Source organism: Microcaecilia unicolor, chromosome 6 (assembly GCF_901765095.1).
Source record: "Microcaecilia unicolor chromosome 6, aMicUni1.1, whole genome shotgun sequence".
NCBI classification, from domain to species: Eukaryota; Metazoa; Chordata; class Amphibia; order Gymnophiona; family Siphonopidae; genus Microcaecilia; species Microcaecilia unicolor.
This window is the reverse complement of record NC_044036.1, coordinates 138,679,394-138,703,523: the sequence shown is the minus strand read 5'-3', so window position 1 is coordinate 138,703,523 and position 24,130 is coordinate 138,679,394. Positions and strand designations below refer to the sequence as shown.

Genomic DNA, 24,130 nt, shown 5'->3' with positions numbered 1-24,130 from the left:
TTTGTCTTCCCTTATGTTTACAAAATAAACTTTCTTACTTGTTTTTAAATAAAAGCAAATCTCTAATATGCACTCCCAGAAACACAAATGTATAATTTATAATAGGAATTTTCCTTAAGAAGGTCTTTAAAGCAGTGGGCAAATGGTGGCAGCGGTGTGTGCCAGTTAGCAGTGCCAGATCCTGCCAGAACAGTCCAGCTGGCTCTATTTATTGTGGTCTCAACAAGCGAAGGATAGCCAAAATCCCAACACTAAGAGCTAGGATGGTGAAGACTTCATCAAGGAAAGTATCCGTTTCTGCTTCCGTAAGTTTGTACAAGCTGTCAGTATTTTTATAAAATCTACATTAGACTAGATCTATGATTAGAATCGGTGGCTCCTTCTCAGGCTGCGTCTGGCCATGTCTACTAACCTTTATTAGAGAAAAGATCTATAAAAACTGTCTTTAGCTCATATCTGCTTTCATGATTCTGTGTTCTTCCATTAATTTGCTTCTTGTGTTTGACCTTAGCAAGGATTGTATATCGTAGGAGGCCGATAGTCAGCAGATAATAACCAGTTAAATTTAACTGCTTAGCTTTGGATATTCAGCCTCACTTAATGGATTAACAGGCATCGTTACTAACGGCCACTACCAATTTTGAGTGTGTCAATTTTACAGCGAGTCCCATTTTATGCACTAGGATCCAGTTACAAAATTGCTCTAAGTTGTAATGCGGGCTTAGAGTGCAAGAACAGACTTACTGTGAAACTTACTCTTTCCAAAACACTAGGACTAGGAGGCACGCAATGAAGCTACAAAATAGTAAAGTTAAAACAAATTGGAGAAAATATTTCTTTGCTCAATGTGTAATTAAACTCTGAAATTCGTTGCCAGAGAATGTGGTAAAAGCAGTTAGCTTAGCAGGGTTTAAAAAAGGTTTGGCTAATTTCCTAAAAGAAAAGTCCACCTTTAGTCTAGCCAGCTCCTTATGAACACAGTCCTCTGAAAATCATTCAGGGGCTACCACCCCTCCGTTCCTATTTGTGTTTGTCTTCTGCAGTCCTGTGAAAACTGAACAGAAATATTTGCTAAGCAAATATTTTTAACAGGGGGTATGTCATGGGCGTGGAAGCATTAACTAGCTAGTGCATTAGGATTAGCGTATGCTAACTAGTTAATACTGGGTTAACATAGGATCACTTACCAGGAAAGTCTATAAATGGTAAAAAAAAATCAGCACTGGAAAAAACTCAACACTAAGCAGTATTGTATAAAAGGTGCGCTGAGAATAATGCTTAGAGCCAACTCCAGCGCCGAAAGCATGGCATTGTGGAATTATGTTCCAAGAACTGCCTATATGTGGTCAACATGGTCATGAATTTCCAACAGCCCTGTTTGTGATTCCAGTTTTAATCACGAAGGAGTGTATATAACCTGCACTGAGCTGGGGGTGTGGCTTTGGTCACCTTGTTGTGCAGATTGGATGGAGCCTGACGGTCTCTATCTGCTGTCATTTACTATGTTACTATCGTTCTACCCTCATATTGGGAATTTGTATGTGATTTACTGTTTATTCAAACTTGCTATACTACTTGGCCACAGCAGAGATCACAGCGGTTTACAATAAAATCATACAAAAATATTTAAAAAGAAGCAGAACTCCAATAATCATATAGGAATGGAATAGTTCCCAAGAAACAAACAAATAGAACAATCTCCCAAACAAACCTACACCCCTTAAAATCCCTCAAACCAATTAGGTTACATTATCCATTTTCAAGACAGGCCTTTATTACCTATTTATGATGAAACTAAATATATTATAAAATGCAGAAATAAAATAAAAGGCTTATCTGAATAATGATATATATATATATATATATATATATATATATATATATATATATATATATATATCTGGCAAGAAATGCAATAGGACCATACGTTTCTTCTCTGGCAATTTTATCAAACTGACTTTAAAAATGTTATCTCAGCAATATAGTGCTTTTCCAAGGCCTGGAAATTAACGAAGCTGGATCAGGGTTAATGTTAGTGGCTCACAATTATTTTAGCCAAAGCTTTCATGAATCAGTAATCTGCTCAGATTTTGAAAGCAAGCCAGGCTCAAAGATCTACGTAACCTATTAATATAGCAGAGCAAATCATGTACTATTCCATCAGGGGTAAAGAGAGGCAAACTGAACCTGTAGTCCATCAAGCAGAAGGTCCAGACGGATGAGCAGCTTCAGAGTCATGTTGAAATGGTGTAATAGTGTCACTTACTAATCTAGTGACCAGAAGAAACACATCTGGAAAAAATCCCGGAGGTCAGCATTATTATCAACCTGTTTCATGCTCAGGTAAGTACTTACCATTTCCTGTGAAAACTTTGAAATGTTAGTTTTTAAATTCCTGAAAGAAGAACTCAGTGACAGTGAGAAAATGAAAAGCACCAGGCAGGAGGTCAACACATCCCCCTCCCCCTTTTAAAAAGAAGTAGAACAGCTGAGACATAGCTGAAGAAATTTTGAAAGGAAGGTTTATCACCAAGAGTGCAATTTTCATACACATTTTTTAAGGAACTACTTTTGAAGGGCAGCAGGAATGAGGAGAATTTTTAAGTGCAATTGCTTCAGTTTTTGTTTTCCTTTTAAATCTCAGGATGATTTTTAATAGATAAATATTTCATAGAATCCGCGTTCCTGATAGATCAAAGTGTCTCAGCGCTGGTAATGTTTTATAGGCTTTTTCCCTTCTATCTTTTATTCCAAAGATCATTCACAAGATCATTTTTCTAGTGGGTAAGAGAAAATAAATGAAGACATTGCTGGAAGGCTGGTGTCGCTTTAAATTGTTTATAATTTATTTGTGCTTCAGTTGTCCAATAAGTAAACCTATAAAACATTTTTTCAAGAATATATTATATAGGGGTGTTAGGCCCTTAAAGCACACTTAGCACAAGCTAACAGGCTGCTGCAGAATGTGTAAAAGAGGGGCATAATCGAACAGGGCGCCCAAGTTTTCATGAGGGCGTCCTCACAGGATGGCCCCTGTAAAGGAGCGGGGCAACCTGTATTATCGAAACAAGATGGGCGTCCATCTTTCGTTTTGATAATACGGTCGGGGATGCCCAAATCATGACATTTAGGTTGACCTTAGAGATGGTCGTCCTTAGGTCGTTTTTGAGATGGTCGTCCCCGGTTTTCGGCGATAATGGAAACCGAGGACGGCCATATCAAAAACGACCAAATCCAAACGTGGTTTATAGGGGAAGCCAGTCAATCGGTCGGAAAATAGCGATTTGAGGAGCGTGAAGTGACAAGTCAACAAACATTTTAGAGATAAGTTCACATTTTGTTTTATTTATTTTGAGTAGGAGCACTATTGAAGCAGATAATAGCACATACAGAAAATTAAGAGAAGCCCGATGAAAGAGGTGCTGGCAAAAGAAATATATTGCCTAAAAATAAGTGGATTTTGCTGAGGGCACTCTTATACATATATAAAAAAGTAAAAAAGTAACAAAAGAAAAGAAAAAAGTGTGTATAATAGAAACATCGGGGTCTGTATTGCTGTTAAATATGTATATGTAGCAGTGATTAGTCTTGGTTCTAGTTTATTATTCTAATATTTGTCACCACAGACTGTGGGATTTGTTTCGTCAAATCCAAACTTAGACATTTCTTTCGAAAATGCCCCTCCACGTGTTAGCTGGCTCCGCAAACTCAGAAATTCAATGATGATGCCTGGATATGGCCCCCGGCATTGAATTTCCAGGTTGAATGCCAGCAGCAGTCAGCAAAGTTCTGATTGCTGCCTGCTGAATATGGGGGCCAATAGGCTCTTTAGTTTGGCTGAAAATAGACTCCTAACCAAGAACCTAAAGGGTCCTTTTACTAAAGTGCCTTAAAGTTTAACACTTTAAGCTCAGATTTAATACAGCAATTTTTAGGGATTTTGTTTTCTTTTTTCTTTATTTGCAGGTGATGTGCTAATGTTCCCGTTAGTGTGTGAAACCTGCAAATAATTAATGCAGGAGAACTTACCTCTTCCTATTTAGAAGGTGTTAAGTTGCTCCTGCATTAACCCTGCGCTATCCAATTAACACCCGCTAACGTGTTAGCTGGATAAAATGGGAATGCCCACTCTGTGCCCATGAAATGCCCCCTCCAATAAATATTTTTTTAAATAGGTAACACATGGGTTACCACATGCTAGCAGGCAAGATACCACAAAACGCTTTAATCCATTTTGAGGTAGCGCTGAAGGGCTTAGCACCTTTTATGAAAAGAGTCCTGATATTAGTGTCTCAAATGTTCGCTGCTAGAGTTAGCTGTTCAGGTTCTTTCTTTTAAATTGAACTCTGTGCAAATAATTTTTCAAGATGCACATCAACTGCCTTACGTTTTCAGGCAAATATCTTTTTTTTTACGCTGAGAAAATTCCCAGATAATGATCCTTCAACGTCAAAAATAATTTTGTTTGAAAAAAAAATTCCATTTCTGTGCTTTTAAGTTATATTAGAAATAGAATTTTAAAAGATTTTCCGAATATATGGCAAGAACTTTCTTGTTAAATCTGACCTGCATAGTCACATCTAAAAGCTACCAAACTGATTAAACAACTACATTTCACATTCCGTTTATTTTGTTTTTATCTTTCTTGGTAAGGAGCCATTGGGCAAGTGGAACGAGAAGAACACCATTGCTGCTTGATGTTTTGGAAAGATCTGGTTTAGTTCCAACATGGAAGTGAAAATGCAACGGCGAACAAGTTCCCAAGTTACCCGTTCAGTACTGAGTGAAGCTGAGCTGGAGCAGATTGCCTCCAAGTCTCAGAAGAAGGAACCTTCCCTCTGGAGGAGAGGGAGGGACAAACTAAGGTACAGATAAACCAGTAGAGATCAGGGTGAAGCAAAGACAGCTAATACGGAATCTGATCTTTGTGTATAAAGAGTGTGGTCCAATTAGTACATGTTTGAAACTTGCAAGCATTGATATCTGCCATCCCTCAAGCATTATGGTTTGAAAACCTTGACAACTGTTTACAAGTTTCACCGCTATGCTAATTCAAGTTTTCTTCTGGGTGGCACATGCTCACAGTTTTTACTCTTGTGTTAAACAGGCCTATTCAAGAATTGCCCAATTATATAACATATGAATATTGTAGATCATCTAGGATCTTTATTCAAATAGATCACACACTCAAAGAATTGACCTGTGCGGTCTTAAAGACCATGCACAACATTATCTTTGGAAAATGCCCAAGTTTTTCGTATAAGTACTCTGTGTGGGCTTTATTCCAGATCTTTGCCAATGAAAACACCTGCACTACATTTGAACTGTTCCCTCTAGGCTGAGCCGGAGTCCTCCACCTACAGTCCTGCCAGTGGGTGGCGCTGTTTCACTATCACATTTTCAATAGAGAGGGACAGGCAAGCTCTGCTGGACTCCAGGTAACCTGCCTGTCTCTAGCAATTGAAAACTCAATATTGAAGCACCACCTCCCACTGGCAGCAATGCAGTTGGAGGACTCCTACAGAGCTTAGAGGGCAAAGTGCCTTCCCGACTGTATTTAGAAGCAGTGAGATCCCGCCTTCCCAAACTTTAAACAGCAAATACCCAAATATAGCTGAAATGGTTCTCAGGGTCTCACAGGAACGTTTGCAGAGCATTAGATTTTATATGCAACAAAAGCTCTACTTAGCATGTCCATGCAAAGATGCCAAGTTACCCAGTCCCAAGTTTTGACCAGTCCTGGTTTTGAACTTCTATCCCAAAGCAATGTGAGATTTGTAGTTTGATTTGTACCCTTTGAAATTGGTGCTGAATATCCCACAGTGCATCTGATGGGGTGCTCAGAAATCTATGTCTGTCCCAAAATTTCCAACCCGTATAAACTTGACTATAAGCCAAGATTTTGGGGCCCAACAAAAAGCTCAAAAATTGGGATCTTGGCTTATAGTTGATTCAGAGGGCATTTCTGTACTTCCCCCCTCTCCCCGCGGTGACCAGCACTTCTCTCTCACTCCACATCCCCCCCCACCCCCACACACACACTGACTGGCATTTCTTAACACTCTCTCCTGGCTTCTGCCCCTGCTGTGGACAGGGAATTGAAAGAAAGCTGGATTGGTGTGGGGCCTTGAGCATCTGTGCATGCTCAAGACCTCCCTGCTCCTGCCGTCTCAGAAACTCTGAAAGGATGGTATCCAGCAGGTCTTGAGCATGAGCAAATGCTCAAGGCCCCACACCAACCCAGCTTCCTTTCACTTCCCTGTCAACGACGGCAGCAGCAGCAACCAGGAGGGAGCAGTAAGATATGGTCACGGGGAGGGGGAGCAGGAAGGAAGAGAGAAGTGCCAGTCATGTAAGGGGGAGGGGGTAGGAGAGGAAGAGAAGTGGCAGTCACTGTGGGCAAACGGGGGGAGGGAAAAATGTGGAAAGGGAGAAATGCAGGACACTACAGGGGAAGAAATATTATACTTGAATATAACCCTCCCTCCCACCGGCTTATAGTTGAGTTAACCGTTTCCCCTTCTTTTTCGGGGGAAAACTGTTAACTCAGCTTATACTCGGACAGGCTTATATTCGAGTATGTATGGTAACTTGACATCTATCTATGTCTTTCATTTGAGTCTGTTTCTTGTGGTCCTGGCATTCTATAGCAGGGGTCTCAGACCAGTCCTTGGGACGTATCTAGCCAGTCCAGTTTTCAAGATATACACAATGAAAATGCATGTTCTGCCTCTATTCTATATATCACATAGAGATCATTCATATGTTTTTTATGTTTTTTATCGCCTCAGCAGTGCACATGACCAACTTCACTCTTTTATTGGACATTCAACAGCACCCAAATCCTCACTGGCGATAATATTTTATTAAACTGTTTCTTCATTTACTTATTTAACTGTTCATTTTACTTTTTAATTTTTAATCTCTAAATTACTTATAAGCAATACTTAACTTGCACTGAACGGTCAGACCAGGGGTTCAACAATGCCCGACATGCATTTTTCGCCCTAAAAGGCTGTGTCAAGGGCTCCCCCTTAGCTGTTCTTAGTACCAGCCTCGCAATGTTTTCTTTCTGGATTTCCTCCTGCTTAGCAGGGTCTTAGCAGGAGGAAATCCAGAAAGAAAACATTGCGAGGCTGGTACTAAGAACGGCTAAGGGGGAGCCCTTGACACAACCTTTTAGGGCGAAACATGCATGTCGGGCATTGTTGAACCCCTGGTCTGACCGTTCAGTGCAAGTTAAGTATTGCTTATAAGTAACTTAGAGATTAAAAATTAAAAAGTAAAATGAACAGTTAAATAAGTAAATGAAGAAACAGTTTAATAAAATATTATCGCCAGTGAGGATTTGGGTGCTGTTGAATGTCCAATAAAAGAGTGAAGTTGGTCATGTGCACTGCTGAGGCGATAAAAAACATAAAAAACATATGAATGATCTCTATGTGATATATGGTTAAGGTGGAGGTTAAAATCATATATGAGCCTTGTTAGGGGAGTAGTTACAGTTGAAGGGCTCTTAAAGAGAGAGTTAGTAGTGCCAAGTACGTGCTGCCTCTATTCTATGCAGATCTATGTCATGAATACTCATGAAAACCTGACTGAATGGGTGAGTCCCAAGGACTAGGTTGGGAACCGCTGTCTTTCCTTAGGGCAGAGGGAGCTCAGGCTCCTCCCCTCAGTCTCTGAGTTACTGGCACACAGTGCTGAGCTGGAGGTGGTAAGTAAAAGTTCCCCCTCCCCTCAGTTGCAGGTAAGGATTGCTTTTAAATTTTTTTGTGAACATCTTGACTTAGACAACCTGTGTAAAATTGGGATTCATGAGCACAAAGTTTCCCTTACATATCCTGTTATAATAACTGCTGCACATGATGTATATGTAATTGCACAGGGAATGTTCTCAAAACCCAGCTGTACCATGAAATCCTTTCTGCTGTGTGAAGAATTTACAGCTTTACCCTCTCCTTCAATAGGTGTTCCGGCACTATTGCCAAATTTCTCCTGTTGAAATTTATCCCAATTCTTCGCTGGCTACCACGGTACCCTGTCAGAGAGTGGCTTCCAGGGGACTGTATTTCAGGAATCAGTGTAGCTGTTGTTCAGCTTCCCCAAGGTGAGTGGCAGGTCAGCATTTAGAGTGTTCAGTTGCACCCGAGCGTCCATCCTTTTCAGTGACAGTTAGTCCCTTCTCAAGTTGGGAAGCTTTGGTACATATCAAAGAAGACTGACCCCTAAATAATGGGGGCTTCGGGGCAAACAAAATGCAGATAACACATACTTTATCCCATTCGTTTGTGGATCTCACTTGGTGCATTTGACTCCCAAAATATGTGCAACTCTGAAAAGTAATGAAAATAAGGGGCCCTTTTACAAAAGCGGGACAAGCCTACTGTAGGTTTGTCACATGGCAATTCAGCTCTACCGCCGGGCTCCCAGGGGCTGTACCGCGGGAGCCTTTACCGCCTCCTAAATAGGAAGCGGTAAGGGCTACCCCAGGATATGGCTGCATGACAAGTGTTTAACTTACTGCATGACCATTTCATTTCCTTTAATAAAAAGAAAGCCTTTTACCGGTGTCACAGGATTATCACATCTGCATTACCGAATTCTGGCACGGGGTTAGTGCATCTACATTACCGCATTCTAGCACGGGATTATCACATCTACATTATCGCATTCTAGCATTGAGTTAGTGCATCTACATTGTTGCATTCTAGCACAGGATTATCGCATTTACATTATGGTAACATTAGCATATAGCCATTAATACAAAAAATAAAACACTGGCCATTTTAATGCTGTGATAAGAATGGCCTCAGCGTGCGTGAAAACCCACGTAAGTATATGCAAAGAACACTTTCTACCATAGATTAATAAAAGGACTCCTCAATGCACGATAGTGTCCCAAAAACATGCCTTTAGTCCCAGGAACATACTGGCTGGATTTCTCACATTTCTTAGTATTTCTCTGTATAACAGAGTTTTAGTGGAGATGCAGGGATGACCCTTTATCAGTATCTTGGGTGGTGATCTGTTTCATTTTTTTTTTTTGCTCTTTGCTCTTTGCTCTTATGGATTCAGTACTAATATTTCATGCCTTGGTCCTTTTATGTCCAGGTTTGGCCTATGCCCTGCTGGCTGCTGTGCCACCTATTTTTGGTTTATATTCATCCTTCTATCCTGTCCTCGTGTATTCTATCTTTGGGACATCCAGACACATTTCTACAGGTGAACAACAATGTAACTAAATTCTCTGTTGTCTCTTCTTGTGGTTTTACTCCTAAGTCTCTCTAAATTTTGGGCCTACCATATTTTATTCCTTATATTTTTTAATGTATTTGAATTTTTTATTATTATTATTATACTATGCTACTGTATTTAATAAACTACTTTACTGAGTCCACTGTTCACCTGTGGCACAATCCTTCCAGTGGCTGTCAATAGATGAGGGATGGGGGAGCAGTTTTCAAGGCCACTAGGTTTTTAGAATTCAAACACACCAATCTGGACCAGTAAGTTCTTAACAAAATCAAATCCCCATAGGTTTAGGGCCCCTTTTACTAAGCCGCGTAAGGCTCTACACGCGCTCAACGCCTGCCAAAATGAATTTAACACCTGACTACCACATGCCTCTTGCGGTAATTTCATTTTTGGCGCGTGTCCGCAAAATATTTTTTATTTTTTGCTGCGCGTATCGGACGCATGCCAAGTAGCATCTGATGTGCATAGGTCGTTACCGCGCAGGTTCCTTACCACTAGGTCTATGGCTGGCGGTAAGGTCAGACACCCAAAATAGACGCGCAGCAATTTTGATTCTGCTGCATGTCCATTTTCAGGGAAAATTTTAAAAAGGCATTTTTGGTACGTACGCTGAAAAATATTTCAGCACGTGCTCAAAACCCGCGCCTACACTATCGCAAGCCACTTTTTACTGCGGCTTAGGAAAAGGACCCCTTAGTTTTTCTAAAGTGAGTGAATCCTTTGATGGTAGTACACATAGCAGGAAGAAAAACCCCCTAAATAAATCAGGAATAAAACATGAGTTTCATAGAAGGAAAGACAACATTTGATACTTGAGAACTTTAGTTGACTCAAAGATTTCTGCTTTCTTTTATTATGTTTTAATGTGCTCTGCTTTGATGTTTATATTTATGATTATGTTTATGAGATTCTTGATAAATTGCCTTTCTGTGCTACGACCAAAGGTTAGCATATAATATGCAGATACAGGAGGCATTTTCCCCGTCCCTAGTGGGCTCCCAATCTAAATTTTGTATATCTCTGATTTATAGCAGAATCACATATTAAATCACTTTAATCCAAAAATGTATGGGAAGAATCCAAATCCTCTTCTAGCTAGGTTGGGATAGACGCCCAATGATCCAGTATCTCCTGGCTAGGCTGGGATAGACGCCCAATGATCCAATTTCTCCTAGCTAGGTTGGGAGAGACGCCCAATGATCCAGTATCTCCTAGCTAGGCTGGGATAGATGCCCAATGATCCAGTATCTCCTAGCTAGGTTGAGAGAGAGACGCCCAATGATCCAATATCTCCTGGCTAGGCTGGGATAGATACCCAATGATCCAATATCTCCTGGCTAGGTTGGGATAGATGCCCAATGATCCAATATCTCCTAGCTAGGTTGGGAGAGTCACCCAATGATCCAATATCTCCTAGCTAGGTTGGGATAGACACCCAATGATCCAATTTGTCCTGGCTAGGCTGGGCTAGACGGCCAATGATTCATTATCTATAGCTGGCTCTTTGCCAATCAGTTCATCAAAGGCTCTGCTTTGCCTCAGTAGAACTATTTTGAAACAACTCCATTCATTAATTTCAGTCTCCTCAACTTTGGTCTGTTTTCCTAAGCCCTAGACCTTCCTGAACTCTATGGACCCACCGCTTAGTGCCTGCACATTCCTTCCTGAGTCCCAGCACACCTCAGGGCAGAGAAGGAAGACCAAGAATTAAACACAACACTTTAGTTTTGATAAACATATTACTCCTTTGATATTTCCCCTTGTAGAGCGTCATGAACGTCTTCTCCTCCTACCCTGACATCATCACTTTCAGAGCCCATGGACATGCTAAACTTACTAATAAGAGGGAGTGTGTTAATTCTCTTACATATCAATCTAAATGAATGTAATTATTACAGGTACTTTCGCTGTCCTGTCAATCATGGTAGGTAATGAGGTTGAAAAACTGGCACCTGATGAAAATTTCATGGTATTGGGCAATGGCACAGTACTTGATGTGGAAGCAAGGGACAAAGCTAGAGTTGATCTGGCAGTTGCCATATGTTTCCTGGTTGGACTCTTTCAGGTAAGACATGTGACATATGTATATTAAGAAGAGGAAACTCTGGAATTGACTGTAGGATGAACACATGCAAGCACATGCAATGATAGATGTCAGGCAAGATGCAGTAAATTAGACCAACCTAATTACAGTCAATATCGGGAGTTTCTCTGCATGAGCCTACAATTTGGAAGACATTTAGGCGTCCTTTTACTAAGCCATGGTAAAAGGTGGCTGACGGTAGTGTGGGCACGTGATTTTGGCGTGTGCTGGGCCATTTTTTACTGCGGCTGTGAAAAAAGGCATTTTTAAAAAATGGGGCAGTAAATGGCCATGCGCTAAACAGGGGCGTAGCCAGATGGCCAATTGTGGGTGGGCCTGAGCCTAAGGTGGGTGAGCATGGAATTCATCCCCCCCCCCCCCCCGTTTGCTCCTCTCTCCACCCCTCCCTGCCCACAAACCCCAAATATTAAATACTTGACCTGGCGGGGATCCCCAAACCCTGCCAACTGAAGATTTCCTCCTCCTCCTCCTCAAGCAGCCAGAATTCTTCCGAATGGCAGCCAGCAGCACTTGCTTCAAATTGATGCTGCTGCTGGCGGGCCGTGCATGCTCAGTGCTTTTGCTTGTGCGAAAACTGAGCATGTGCAGAAGGACCAGTCTCAGCCTCAGTTCAAGGAAAGTGCTGCTGGCCAACATTTGGAAGAGTGGGTACTGCCCAAGGACAGAAAATCTTCAGCTGGCAAGGTTTGGGGATCCCCACCAGCCACAGCAAGAGTGTCACAATTTTGGGTGGGCGGGCCGAGCCCACCCAGGCCCACCTGTGGCTACGCCACTGGTGCTAAAATTAAAAGTAGCGCATTGGTATTTCCTGCCTTAGCCCTTATCGCCACCCATTCACCTGGCAGTAAGGGCTCTTACGCTACTTGTGCGGTAATCATGCAGCACGCGCCAATGTGACCATGCTGTCGATTACTGGCGGGGATGCCCCCACGGTAGAAAATAGAAAATTATTGACTACCATGGGAAACAGCACGTGCCAACTTCAAAACTACCGCAGGATGCCCATGCCTATTGTTTGGCGAACGCCAACCGTGTATTACCCTACTACTACTTTATAAAAGGACCTCTTAAAGAGCTATGTATTGAGAGGCATTACTGTTAATGCCCTAAGGCCCCTACCAGGTGTCGTTCGCATGTGTATTAGCGATACCCTCATTAGGAATTAATACTGGATTCTAATATTTGATACAGTTAACATGGCCCTCTTAATGTGGGAAAACACTACATCTCCTGAGGTATAGTTGAGAATCCCAACTTGGGGGGGGGGGGGGGGGGGGGGTTGCACAGTTAAAAATCCCAAATTATTAATCTACAGCAATGAGTCTAGCTCCCTCTCAGCTGTATGATTCCTAACTCTCTTCTGGAGCCACACTCAGCTAGTTGTTTTTCTAGGATTGTTACAATGAATATGTATGAGATAAATTTGCATATGTTGTAGATCCACCACATGCAAATCTATTTTTTGCATATTCAGTGTGGCAATCCTGTAAAGATGACTGGCTAGGCGCACCTCCAGTGTAGCATGTATGTATGTATGTATGTATTTATTATGCATTCAATCGGATCTATGATCCAGTTAGTCACCAATGGCACTCTTTGGCCTTATTTACTAAAGCACAGTAAGATTTTGCAGTTGCTGCTTATTAATTGCCAAAATTAATGCATGGTAACTGCACAGCTGGGGGGGGGGGGGGGGGGGGTAACGGTTTGGGGTGGGCCCAGAAGTTTCTCATTCAGTTAATGGAGAGGAAATGTTGTTGTTACTGTAATGTATCTGCATTGCAGGTAATACAGTGCAGTTAACTATGCTTGGGTTTTTATTTTTTTTAATTCATGTTAGAGTTTTTTCAGTTGTAGCTCAAGGTGAGTTACTTTAACATACTGTAGGTATTTTCAGATCCCTGGAGGGCTTACAACCTAACCCCCCTGTTTACTGGTCAGGTGGAAGGGGAATATGCTACTAACTTCTGTCCTGACAGTCTGAAAGTTATGGTTGTGACTGACCTTGCAGGTTGCCCTGGGCCTGATGCAGTTCGGTTTCGTGGTCACCTACCTGTCTGAGCCACTGATTCGTGGATACAGCACGGCAGCCTCCATGCACGTGACCCTGTCTCAGCTAAAAAACATGTTTGGCTTTCAGTTCAAACAAGAAAGCCAGCCCTTGTCTTTAATTTACGTAAGTGGTGTGAAAAGAAGCCAAACTAAATACTGGAGGATTATTTTGAAATGTTGTGACTGCCCCAGATTTAGGATGTAGTGCTGATGAAAGCTGAAAGATTTCAGACCACTGTAGCGGTAAATAAACAGCAATTCATTGTTCACTCATGCTTGTACTGTATTCCTAAATTCACATGCACTTTCTCCTTGAAAATTGAGCAAGGACCAATGGACTTTGTCCCACTGTGCACAGCTTAGCCTTCTTAGCTCTGTGTTGCTCCATTGGGAAGTCCCTGCTATGATCCTTCAATCTCCATTTGATCGGGGGGGGGGGGGGGGGGGGGGGGAGGGGGAGGGGGAGAAAGAAGAGAAGGGGTCATTCAAAAACATTTATCCAGATAAAAGCTCGTTTTTAAATTTCATGGGCTGCTAAACCCATAACCTTTAGCAATGCACTGGACAGAACCTTTAAATTAATCTGTTGTGAATTGCTTTGAACTAGTATTGATAAGGCAATCACTAAGTTCAGTTAAATAAATACATAAGTACAGGATGGCCTTTTATACCATCATTTACAATGCTTCTATTTGAGCAGAAATGTAGCAGATGACAGCAAAAAAGATCAAGTGATCCCTCTGGTCCACCCAATTCTTTTGGCCACATTTGGTGAGAGTATGTCCCATTATCCCAGTTGCCAGTCGAAGAACCTTGTACGATCTTTCTCCTTCTCCAAATCAGTTCTTGATGTTTTCCTCTTTGAGTCTCTACAGTTCAAAGCAGATGAGTGTACAAGACCCCCTACGCCAACCAACACCCGTGAGTGCTGCCTGCAACGTTCTAAGCAGCTACTGAAACCACTGAGGTCACTGGTGTTGGGGTGCCTGTGGCCTTGCCACATTCTTCAGTTCATTTAGGGGCTCTTTGACTAAGGTGCACTGAAAAATGGGCTTTGGGCATGCGCAGATCCATTTCTCAGTGCGCCTATAAAAAAGGACTTTTTAAGTTTTTGCCAAAAATGGACGTGTGGCAAAATAAAAATTGGCACGCGTCCATTTTGGGTCTGAGACCTTACCGCCAGCCATTGACTTAGTGGTAAGGTCTCACGCATTAACCGTGCGGTAATCATCTACATGCGTAGAATGACGATTACCGCCAGGGTTTCTGCTGCATGCCAGAAAATAAAAATTACTTTCCGACGGGAGTAGCGGACACGCTTCAAAAATGAAATTAGTGCAAAGGCCACATGGTAGCTGCGTGGTAACTCCAAAGTGAAGCGCATTGGGCACGCATAGGCATGCCTATATGGCTTAGTAAAAGGGCCCCTTAGTTTCTGCAGTCTAAATATGTGGAGTATATTATCCAGCTTATTTTTGAAAGTGAAAGACGCCCATATTTTGACCCAAATCGGGAGAAGGGCGTCTTTCTCCCGTGGGCGCCCAAATCGGTATAATCGAAAGCTGATTTTGGGCGCCTCCAACTGCATTCTGTTGCAGGAACGAACAAAGTTGACGGGGGCGTGTCGGAGGCGTGGTGAAGGCGGGGCTGGGGCGTGTTTATCGGCCGAGGAGAGATGGGCGCGCTCGGCCGATAATGGAAAAAAAAGGGCGCCAGAAATGAGAATTTGGGTCACTTTTTTGGACCCTTTTTCGTCATAACTGCCCAGATGACCACTGGAGGGAATCGGGGATGACCTCCCCTGACTCCCCCCTCCCACCAAAAAAAAGAACTTTAAAAACTTTTTTTTCCCAGCCTGTATGCCAGCCTCAAATGCCATACCCAGCTCCATCATAGCAGTATGCAGGTCCCTGGAGCAGTTGCTAGTGGGTGCAGTGGACGTCAGCCAGGTGGACCCAGGCCCATCCTCCCCCTACCTGTTACACTTGTGGTGGTAAATGGGAGCCCTCCAAACCGCCCCCAAAACCCACTGTACCCACATCTAGGTGCCCCCCTTCAGCCATAAGTGCTATGGTAATGGTGTAGAGTTGTGGGCAGTGGGTTTTGGGGGGCATTTGGGGGGGCTAGCAACCAAAGTAAGGGAGCTATGCACCTGGGAGGTATTTTAATTTTTTTTTTTTACTTTTTACAAATGCCCCCTAGGGTGCCCAGTTGGTGTCCTGGCATGTGAGGGGGACCAGTGCACTACGAATCCTGGCCCCTCCCATGACCAAATGCCTTGGATTTGTTCGTTTTTGAGCTGGGCGCCTTCGGTTTCCATTATCGCTGAAAACCGATACCGCCCAGCTCAAATCCGCCCAAATGCGATGCATTTGCCCGGCACAAACCATATTATCAAAACAAAAGATGGATGCCCATCTTTTTCGAAAATATGGTCTGTCCCGCCCCTTTGCGTACCTGTCCTCCGAGATAGGTGCCCATGGAGATAGGCGTTCACGTTCGATTATGCCCCTCCACGTCTTTCATACTCTTTTCTTTGTTTCCTATAGGGTCTAATAAGTTTCTTCTCAATGCTGCCAAAAACCAACATTGGAGCGCTCATTAGCAGTCTGGTTGCCCTGGGTGCACTCTTTACAGTGAAGTCCGTAAACCAAAAGTTCGCCCACAAGCTGCCAGTTCCCATCCCCATCGAGCTTTTCACGGTAAGAATGGCAAAGCAATACGCAGTCCAATGATTGCAGAGCATCAAGATTCCTATTTCCACTAAAGTGAGTTCCACAAATGTCCAACGTACAATTTATCTCGGACTATATATTGTGATCACTCTCTTTTTGGCTGGTTTTGGACCTGCAATGGTCATATATGAGGCTAGAGAAAACTGCATCTCCACTAATTCTTTTATACAAATATAGCTTTTTCGAAGAACTTGCTCTTATTTTATTTATTTATTTGTAACACTTATACCCCCGCGCTTTCCCACTTATTAGCAGGTTCAATGTGGCTTACATAGTATAACGGGTTTACAAAGTAACATAGAATGGATACAACTGTAATTTAGTGAATAAAGAGGTGATCAATTAGATGTGGGTAAGTAAGATGGGTAAGGGAGGAGGATGGTAGAGGTTGAGGAGTGGGAGGAGGGTGTGTATAGGATAACGTGTTGTTAATTAAGGAAGAATGTAAAGTGAGGGGTTAGAAGAGGGATGAACTTAGAAAGGATTAAGTAGGGCAGCATAATCCAGGTTCTGTCTTTATAGTCTGATCTAGGTAGACAAGTGGTAAACTGCAATGTATATTACAGTTCCATTATTTTAATATTGAGTCTTAGTCTTAGAGAGGAAATTATCTGCATGGGCTTTCATTAAAATGAGTTATTTTACAAGCCATGCTGTTTTAGAACAGGGTCTCATTGCGTAAAATGTGACTCTGCTGAAATAGCATCACTTGTGGCAAATTGACACATCTTAACGGTAGCCCATGTTGATAACTTCTCCCCTTAGTGTGAAGAGTTTCAGTCTCTGGTAAACAGATATTGTGATGTCATAATGCCTCATTCCACCAATAAGAGCCAGCCTCATCAGTGATGTCACATTGGTTGATTGTCCTATACTTGGCTCACTTTTATTCCACATAGTAGTGATTTAGATTTCTAGAGAGATTTCTTTTTTCTTTAATTAAGGGGGGAAGTTATCAACATGGGCTACCATTAAGATGTGTTATTTTTACTATTAACTCCAGTTATCAGTAACTAAGTCTCATTGCATAAAATGGAAACCTGTGCTTAAATAGCACGACTTGTGGTAAAATAACCTATCTTAACAGTAGCCCACATTGATAACTTCCTTCCTTAATTTCAGTCTCTTGTGTATCTGTCCCAAAATCCATACAAATGTATTGTGGCGTCTCTTAGTTGCCATATGATGCCTGGTCCAAATACCCAGGTCATGCAGCCTTTCACTTTGATCACCATTCTAGAGTATGGATTTAAAACTTTGATCGGGGGCAACATTTCATACACAGAATCCACTTACTGATCCTGATTTCTGGTTTTAAAATAGCTGTCTGGAACTTTCCATTAGAATACAATTTTCAAAAGACCAGCAGTTCACAGAGACACAAATACGCTCATGTCACTCATATGTGACTGCTTTCTTTGGAGAACATTTGTTACAAATAAGCAACTTTGGTTAACAGTGAGACTTTCTCAAAAGTAATTTTTAAAGTAATTAGTGAATCATGTTGCATCATCATGAAGTCATATGCATAGCAGAGAAATCAAGGCCACATTACGATAGAGCTGCCAGGCTGATATTCAGCGGCCACAGTTGGCTTTTTGTATAAACATCAGCTGCAGTGTCCGAAAAAATCCAGATGCTCAGCACCAGTATTTGAATAGTAGCTGGCATTACCCAGATAAAGGCAATATTGAGCCCAGATAGCAAATCAGATCAAGCTAGGATAGCTTTTTTTTATACAGACAGCCGGTTAGCCGAATATCGCTGGTTGCTGGATAAATTCCAGCTCTACCTCCATAATGGCCCAGCGCATGCAGAGTCCACACATCCAGACTGCCACAGGCCACTTTTTACTGCAGCTTAGTAAAAGGACCCCTAAGTTAGACGCAGTTTATAGAAAAGTGTGCATGCCCGGGAATCGTGCATACTAGGCAGGGGCGGACTGACACAGGTTGGGGCCCCCAGGCAGTAAAGGTCATTGGGGTTCCCCCAGCCACTGCACCGCCACCCCACCACTTCGCCGCCACAGTTGCCAATGCCCTCCCCAGTTGTACCTTGAAGGGCCCTGATGCAGGGCCGTGCTGATGTGGTAAGCGAGGTAAGCACCGCAGGGGGGCGCCCACTTTTGGAGGGCGCCGCCGCGGTGCTTACCCTCGCCCCGCACCGCCAAGGCCTTTAAATCTTTTACCTCGGTCGCAGCAGCGTCAGTGAAAGCGCTGCTGACGTCTCCCTTCCCTTGCACTCGTTGGTTCCCTCAGTGTCCCGCCTTCTTCTGACGTCAGAAGAAGGCGGACACTGAGGGAACCAAGAGCGCGAAGGGAAGGGAGACGTCGGCAGCGCTCCGCTTTCACTGACGCTGCTGCGACCGGAAGTAAAAGATTTAAAGGCCCCAGGGCACGGAGGGAAGGGCAGAGAGGCATGGATGTGAGGGCAGAGAGGCATCGATGGGAGGGCAGGGCCCAGGGAGAGGACAAATTGCTGGAAGGGGAGGGGAGAGAGGATTGCTGGCTATGGATGGAGGAAGGAAGGGCAGAGAGGGACAAGGATGGACATGGGGGCCCAGGGAGAGGACAATTTGCTGGAAATGGAGGGGAGGGGAGAGGGGAGGCGAGGATTGCTGGCTATGGATGGAGGAGGGAAGGGCAGAGAGGGACAAGGATGGACATGGGGGCCCAGGGAGAGGACAAATTGCTGGAAATGGAGGGGAGGGGAGAGAGGAGGATTGCTGGCTATGGATGGAGGAGGGAAGGGCAAAGAGGGACATGGATGGGAGGGCAGGGCCCAGGGACAGGACAAATTGCTGAAAATGGAGGGGAGGGGAGAGAGGAGGATTGCTGGCTATGGATGGAGGAGGGAAGGGCAGAGAGGGACAAGGATGGACATGGGGGCCCAGGGAGAGGACAAATTGCTGGAAATGGAGGGGAGGGGAGAGCGGAGGATTGCTGGCTATGGATGGAGGAGGGAAGGGCAAAGAGGGACATGGATGGGAGGGCAGGGCCCAGGGACAGGACAAATTGCTGAAAATGGAAGGGAGGGGAGAGAGGAGGATTGCTGGCTATGGATGGAGGAGGGAAGGGCAGAGAGGGACAAGAATGGACATGGATGGGAGGGCAGGACCCAGGGAGAGAGGAGAAATTGCTGGAAATGGATATAGAGCAAGAAATGAAGAAGAAAGGAGAAAAGTAAAGAAATAAATGGAAAGGAAGCTCTGGAAATGGAGTTAAGAGGACAGATAGCAGCAGAATCAGATACTGGACCAGCATGATCGGAAAAAGAAAGTCACCAGACAACAAAGGTAGAAAAAAATCATTTTATTTTCATTTTAGCGTTTGGAATATGTCCACTTTGAGAATTTACATCTGCTATCTTATTTTGCAATGTATAGCAATTTGTTTCTAAGAATATTGCTAACAATTCCTTTCAGTGTGGCAAGTGGTGAGCAATCATTTTCATGGGGGAGGGGCGTGATCATTTTCAAGGGGGGGGGGGGGCGCCAACTGATAGTCTGCAGGGGGGCACCAGAGACCCTAGGCACGGCCCTGCCCTGATGGTCTAGTGGCTTCTGTGCTTGGTGGTGCCGCTGCTGTGTTTTTCAAAATGGCTGCCAGAGACTTACTGTGGTAGTCTAATGGGTCTCAGTAGCCATTTTTAAAACATGGTGGCACCGGCGCCGACATGCAGAGTAGCAGCAGTGGACAGGAAAGAGTGGAATTCCTTCCTGCCCCCGCAGAGGCCACTAGATCACAAGGGTTCTTCAAGGTAGGATCTGGGAGGGATGTAACATGCGGCAATGGTGGGCAACTGGGCAGAGCTTCTGGGACCCCTAGAGCCTCCGGGCCCTCGGGCACTGCCCAGTTGCCTGAATGGTCAGTCTGCCCCGCCTCCTGTGCACTGTCCAGATGGTCCCAAGGCAGTCTGTAATAATTTTCAGCACTCTATCTGCATATATTGCCGTTGAAAATCAAAGGATGACTCCAGTCAGTGGCATTTATCCAAGTAACATGTGCTACTATGCACATACTGTCCTCCGCCTGATATTCAGAGATATTTAACCAGATAGGAACGGGCTATCCGTGAATATTTCGTGGGAGATAGATTGTTATCTCCGGCTGAATATTTGTAGTCCGTGCTTATCTAGCTAAGTTTGGGTGCCAAATTGGTCCACTGAAATAGCAGGGCCTATCTTTGGCCGGTTTCAACTTAACGAACCAGTGCTGAATATTGACTTGGCCAGTTAAGTTGAATCCAGCCAAAAATAAACCGGATATTCATTGACGGTCACCAGAAACGGCCTGGCATTAAATATCCGGGCTCAGGGCTGACCGCGGGAGTCAGCCTGGCTAACTCCCAATATTGACCCCTGTATGTTTGAAAATTGGGCACTTGACTTTAATGGGATTTGCTTTTCCTATACAGAATCCTCTTAATTTTTTCCTTTGTGACAGATCATCGTTTTCACTGGAATATCATATGGAATGAAGTTGAAAGAAATGTTTGGTATTGACATTGTAGGCCACATCCCCATTGGGTGAGTGCCATTGCTAATATCATTTAAGATCTTCATCAAATTATTCTCACTCCAGTCAACAGTCTATTTCAATGTGAATTTCTTCAAGGGTCTCCGAATAGAAGCTTTTGATGTATTTCATCTTCTTGGGCATCTGAGCTCCCCACCCAATGTGAAACTGCCCCAAGGAGAGGCTCCTGGTTGGCTAAATCACTCGTGCGGCCTATCCATTGATAGTGACACTTAACTGCCTCATGCCGTTCAATATCAGCAATAGCCACTAAACTGAAAACCGGCTACTTTGTGAGTGATTTGAAGGCAGAGTTGGCACTTATGTGGTTAAATGACAATATTCAACACTTTAACCTCCTAAGTTAATGTGACAAATTAGACCGCATAAAATACAGTCCTGTCTATCTAGTTTCACATAGGTGGTGAAGTGCTAAATATCGCACTTAACTGGATAAGAGAGAGCCAGCCACTTAAACCCGGATATTCAATGATGATGCTCTAGCACTGAGTATCCAGACATAACACCAGATGATGTTTAATGTGAGCTAGTGCAAAGTGATGCATGTGGGAAAGAGGAATCCGACCTATAGTTACATTATGCAAGGTTCCATGTTAGGACTCATTGACCAGGAAAGGGATCTAGGTATCATCGTTGATGATACGTTGAAATCCTCTGGTCACCACATCTCAAAAAAGATATAGTGGAATTAGAAAGGGTATAGAGAAGGGTGATGCAAATGATAAAGGGGGTGGGACGACTTCCCTTTGAGGAAAGGCTAAAACGGCTAGGGCTCTTCAGCATGGAGAAAAGATGGCTGAGATATAATAGAGGTCTATAAAATAATGAGTAGAGTGGAACAGGTAGATATGAAGAAAATAGCCCCTCTCCCCGTCAGTTGTGTCACCAAACTAGCTTATGTCATTGTATCTCCTTCTTTTGTCTATAGAATGAATGCACCATTGCCACCTGATACTAAGCTCTTTGGGAAAATGATAGGCAGCTCATTTGTAATCGCGGTGGTGGCATATGCCATTACCATCTCTATGGGCAAGATGTTTGCCATGAAACATGGCTACCAAGTGGATAGCAACCAGGTCAGTTAACTCATTTGCCATCTATTCAGCTCTGCTCCTTTTTATGGCCTTTTCTTGTCATTGTTGCCATTCAGCCTTCGTGCAAATTCATTATTTGAGTGGGGAAAAGTGGGCAGGTTTCCACATAGCTACCAAAAATATTTATTATTTGATCTTTTACTTTAGAGGGATTAAAGGCTGGTTAACTCTCCTACTTCCCCTACTCTCTTCCAATAGATGATTATCAGTCAAGGGTAAGAACAGGAAAACCATATTGACATTTTTCTCTGTTACTAGCACGAATAAAATGCCAAAGCCATCTAAATTAATATCTGTTATTTAAGTATGTAAGTATTGTCACACTGGGACAGACCAAAGGTCCATCAAGCCTAGCATCCTGTTTAAAACAGTGGCCAATCCAGGTGACAAGTACCTGAAAGAAACCCAAAGAGTAGCAACATTCCATGTAGAACTGCAAAGAGTGGCAAGATTCTAGAATTCTAAAGAATAACAAGATTCCATGCAGAATTTCAAAGTGTAGCAACATTCCACGTGGAACCCCAAAGAGTAGCAAGATTCCATTCAGAATCCCAAGTACAAAAGTATTGCCAAACTGGGACAGACCAAAAGGTCCATCAAGCCCAGCATCTTATTTCTAACAGTGGCCAATCCAGGTCTTTATTTACCACAGGTCCCACTTTATGCAGTGGGACTTATTTACATATAATGCATGTCAGCTGGATTAGCACAGGCCAGGACAGTAACACACTTTAGTGAATCTAGACATGTGGTTGTGGCTAATGCTATCTGGCAATGTCTCCATTAAAAAGCCATTTTGAAAATCACCTCCCCCTGGGGATTAAACCTTCAATGTTCCTGTTTTCTGTTGTCATGAAGTCAAACACAACAGTGCTACAATTTAATTGCTGAACCGAGTCTCACGTAACTCTTTTATGCAATTGGCCATGATGGGGCAGAAAGATTGGGAAAAGAAAAGCGAAAGAACATCTGAGCAAAGGAGTCAATAATGGAAAAAGCTGAAAGAAGAGATACTCATTCTTGCTATTTCTATGGCTGCAAGGGAGTGAAAGGAGGTCTGCATTAGTAGAACCAAAATAGAGGAAATGTAAAGATTATTTATTGCATTTTTTGTGTGTCAATTTGGAAACTCCCTTTCTAAAAACACTCAAGGTGATATGCGTAAATAATAAAGTTCCAGAAAACACTAAAGTGAATTCCGCTCCATACATTCCATGCATGCCAGTTTCACTTGCAGTGAAAGCAGAGATTGAGAACACCATGCATGCTCTATTTGAATCAGGGTGACTCTCCACTGACCTTATTTCTCTCACAGGAACTGATAGCGCTGGGGCTCAGTAACTTTGTGGGGAGCTTTTTTCAGTGTTTCACAATCGGGACGGCCATGTCAAGGAGTCTGGTGCAGGAAAACACAGGAGGAAACAGCCAGGTAATGTAGGTGCAAGAAACATACCAGCTAATTTTGTTCTGAGCTAAGGTTTTCTCTGTGGTTTTGCCAAGTTTAAAATCATCAAGTACTTATAAATATAATTTAATGGAAGTTATTATTATTAGTTTTACTTAAAATTCCATTGTGGTTTCTCAACTGGCACATTCCTGCTTGACTGAAGTAGTCTTGGAAACCAGTTTTTTTTTTTCAAAATGATTGCACAAAAGTCTTGCTTGTCTTTCGTTGTAACAAGAATTGTGTTTCTTCTGGGCTTCTTTTCATGCCAATTTCCAATTGCATTCACTAATTTTCTACTTATCTTCTCTTGTACAGGTTGCTGGCATTGTCTCTTCTCTTGTCCTCTTAATAATCATCATTAAAGTCGGCGAGCTCTTTGAACATTTACCCAAAGTATGTATTTCCTGTCTATCTGAGGTCCTGCTGAACAAAGTTATATAATAGAATGAGAAGAATGAGATTTTCAGCTCTTGTAGATCTTTTCCTATATCTTCAGTTTTTTCTCCTCAGTTGAAAATTTCCATTTCCAAAACCTCCATCTCTAGGTTTGACCTCCTCTGGTACACTATACGATGTTTTCTTCAAGCAGGATTGAAGAAATAGGGTTACTTCTCAGCCACTGGATAAAACAGGAAAGACAACCACCAAAGTGGAGGAACCAAGACTACTATGCACTCAAACAAGTCAAACAATTAAGTAACGTGGTCTACAGGGCACTTCCAAGCACACCAGGAGGACGGTAGCAGTTGCAAACAATTTATTCCATCCTCTTGGTGTGTTTGGAAGTGTCCTGTTGAGCACATTACTTCATTGTTTGACTGGCTAAATCAGACCAGAATACTCAGTGATGGACCCTAGCTGGGCACCAACCCCAAATATTTGAGTCTTTAGAGGTGAGGGAT

The 24,130-nt window shown here is 43.0% G+C and overlaps 1 protein-coding gene across 1 annotated transcript in view; it reads left to right on the top strand.

The window, feature by feature from the left end:
* Positions 1-209: 209 nt before the first annotated feature.
* LOC115473127 (solute carrier family 26 member 6-like) overlaps positions 210-24,130 on the top strand; it is a 49,404-nt gene continuing 25,483 nt past the window's right edge. Inside the window, exons 1-12 of the mRNA XM_030207805.1 lie at positions 210-305; positions 2,165-2,343; positions 4,654-4,865; positions 7,971-8,110; positions 9,115-9,225; positions 11,157-11,323; positions 13,374-13,538; positions 15,964-16,116; positions 20,595-20,677; positions 21,616-21,763; positions 23,097-23,210; positions 23,544-23,621. Coding sequence (XP_030063665.1) covers positions 4,729-4,865; positions 7,971-8,110; positions 9,115-9,225; positions 11,157-11,323; positions 13,374-13,538; positions 15,964-16,116; positions 20,595-20,677; positions 21,616-21,763; positions 23,097-23,210; positions 23,544-23,621 — 1,296 coding nt within the window. The 5' untranslated portion in view covers positions 210-305; positions 2,165-2,343; positions 4,654-4,728. The remainder of the gene's footprint in view (positions 306-2,164; positions 2,344-4,653; positions 4,866-7,970; positions 8,111-9,114; positions 9,226-11,156; positions 11,324-13,373; positions 13,539-15,963; positions 16,117-20,594; positions 20,678-21,615; positions 21,764-23,096; positions 23,211-23,543; positions 23,622-24,130) is intronic.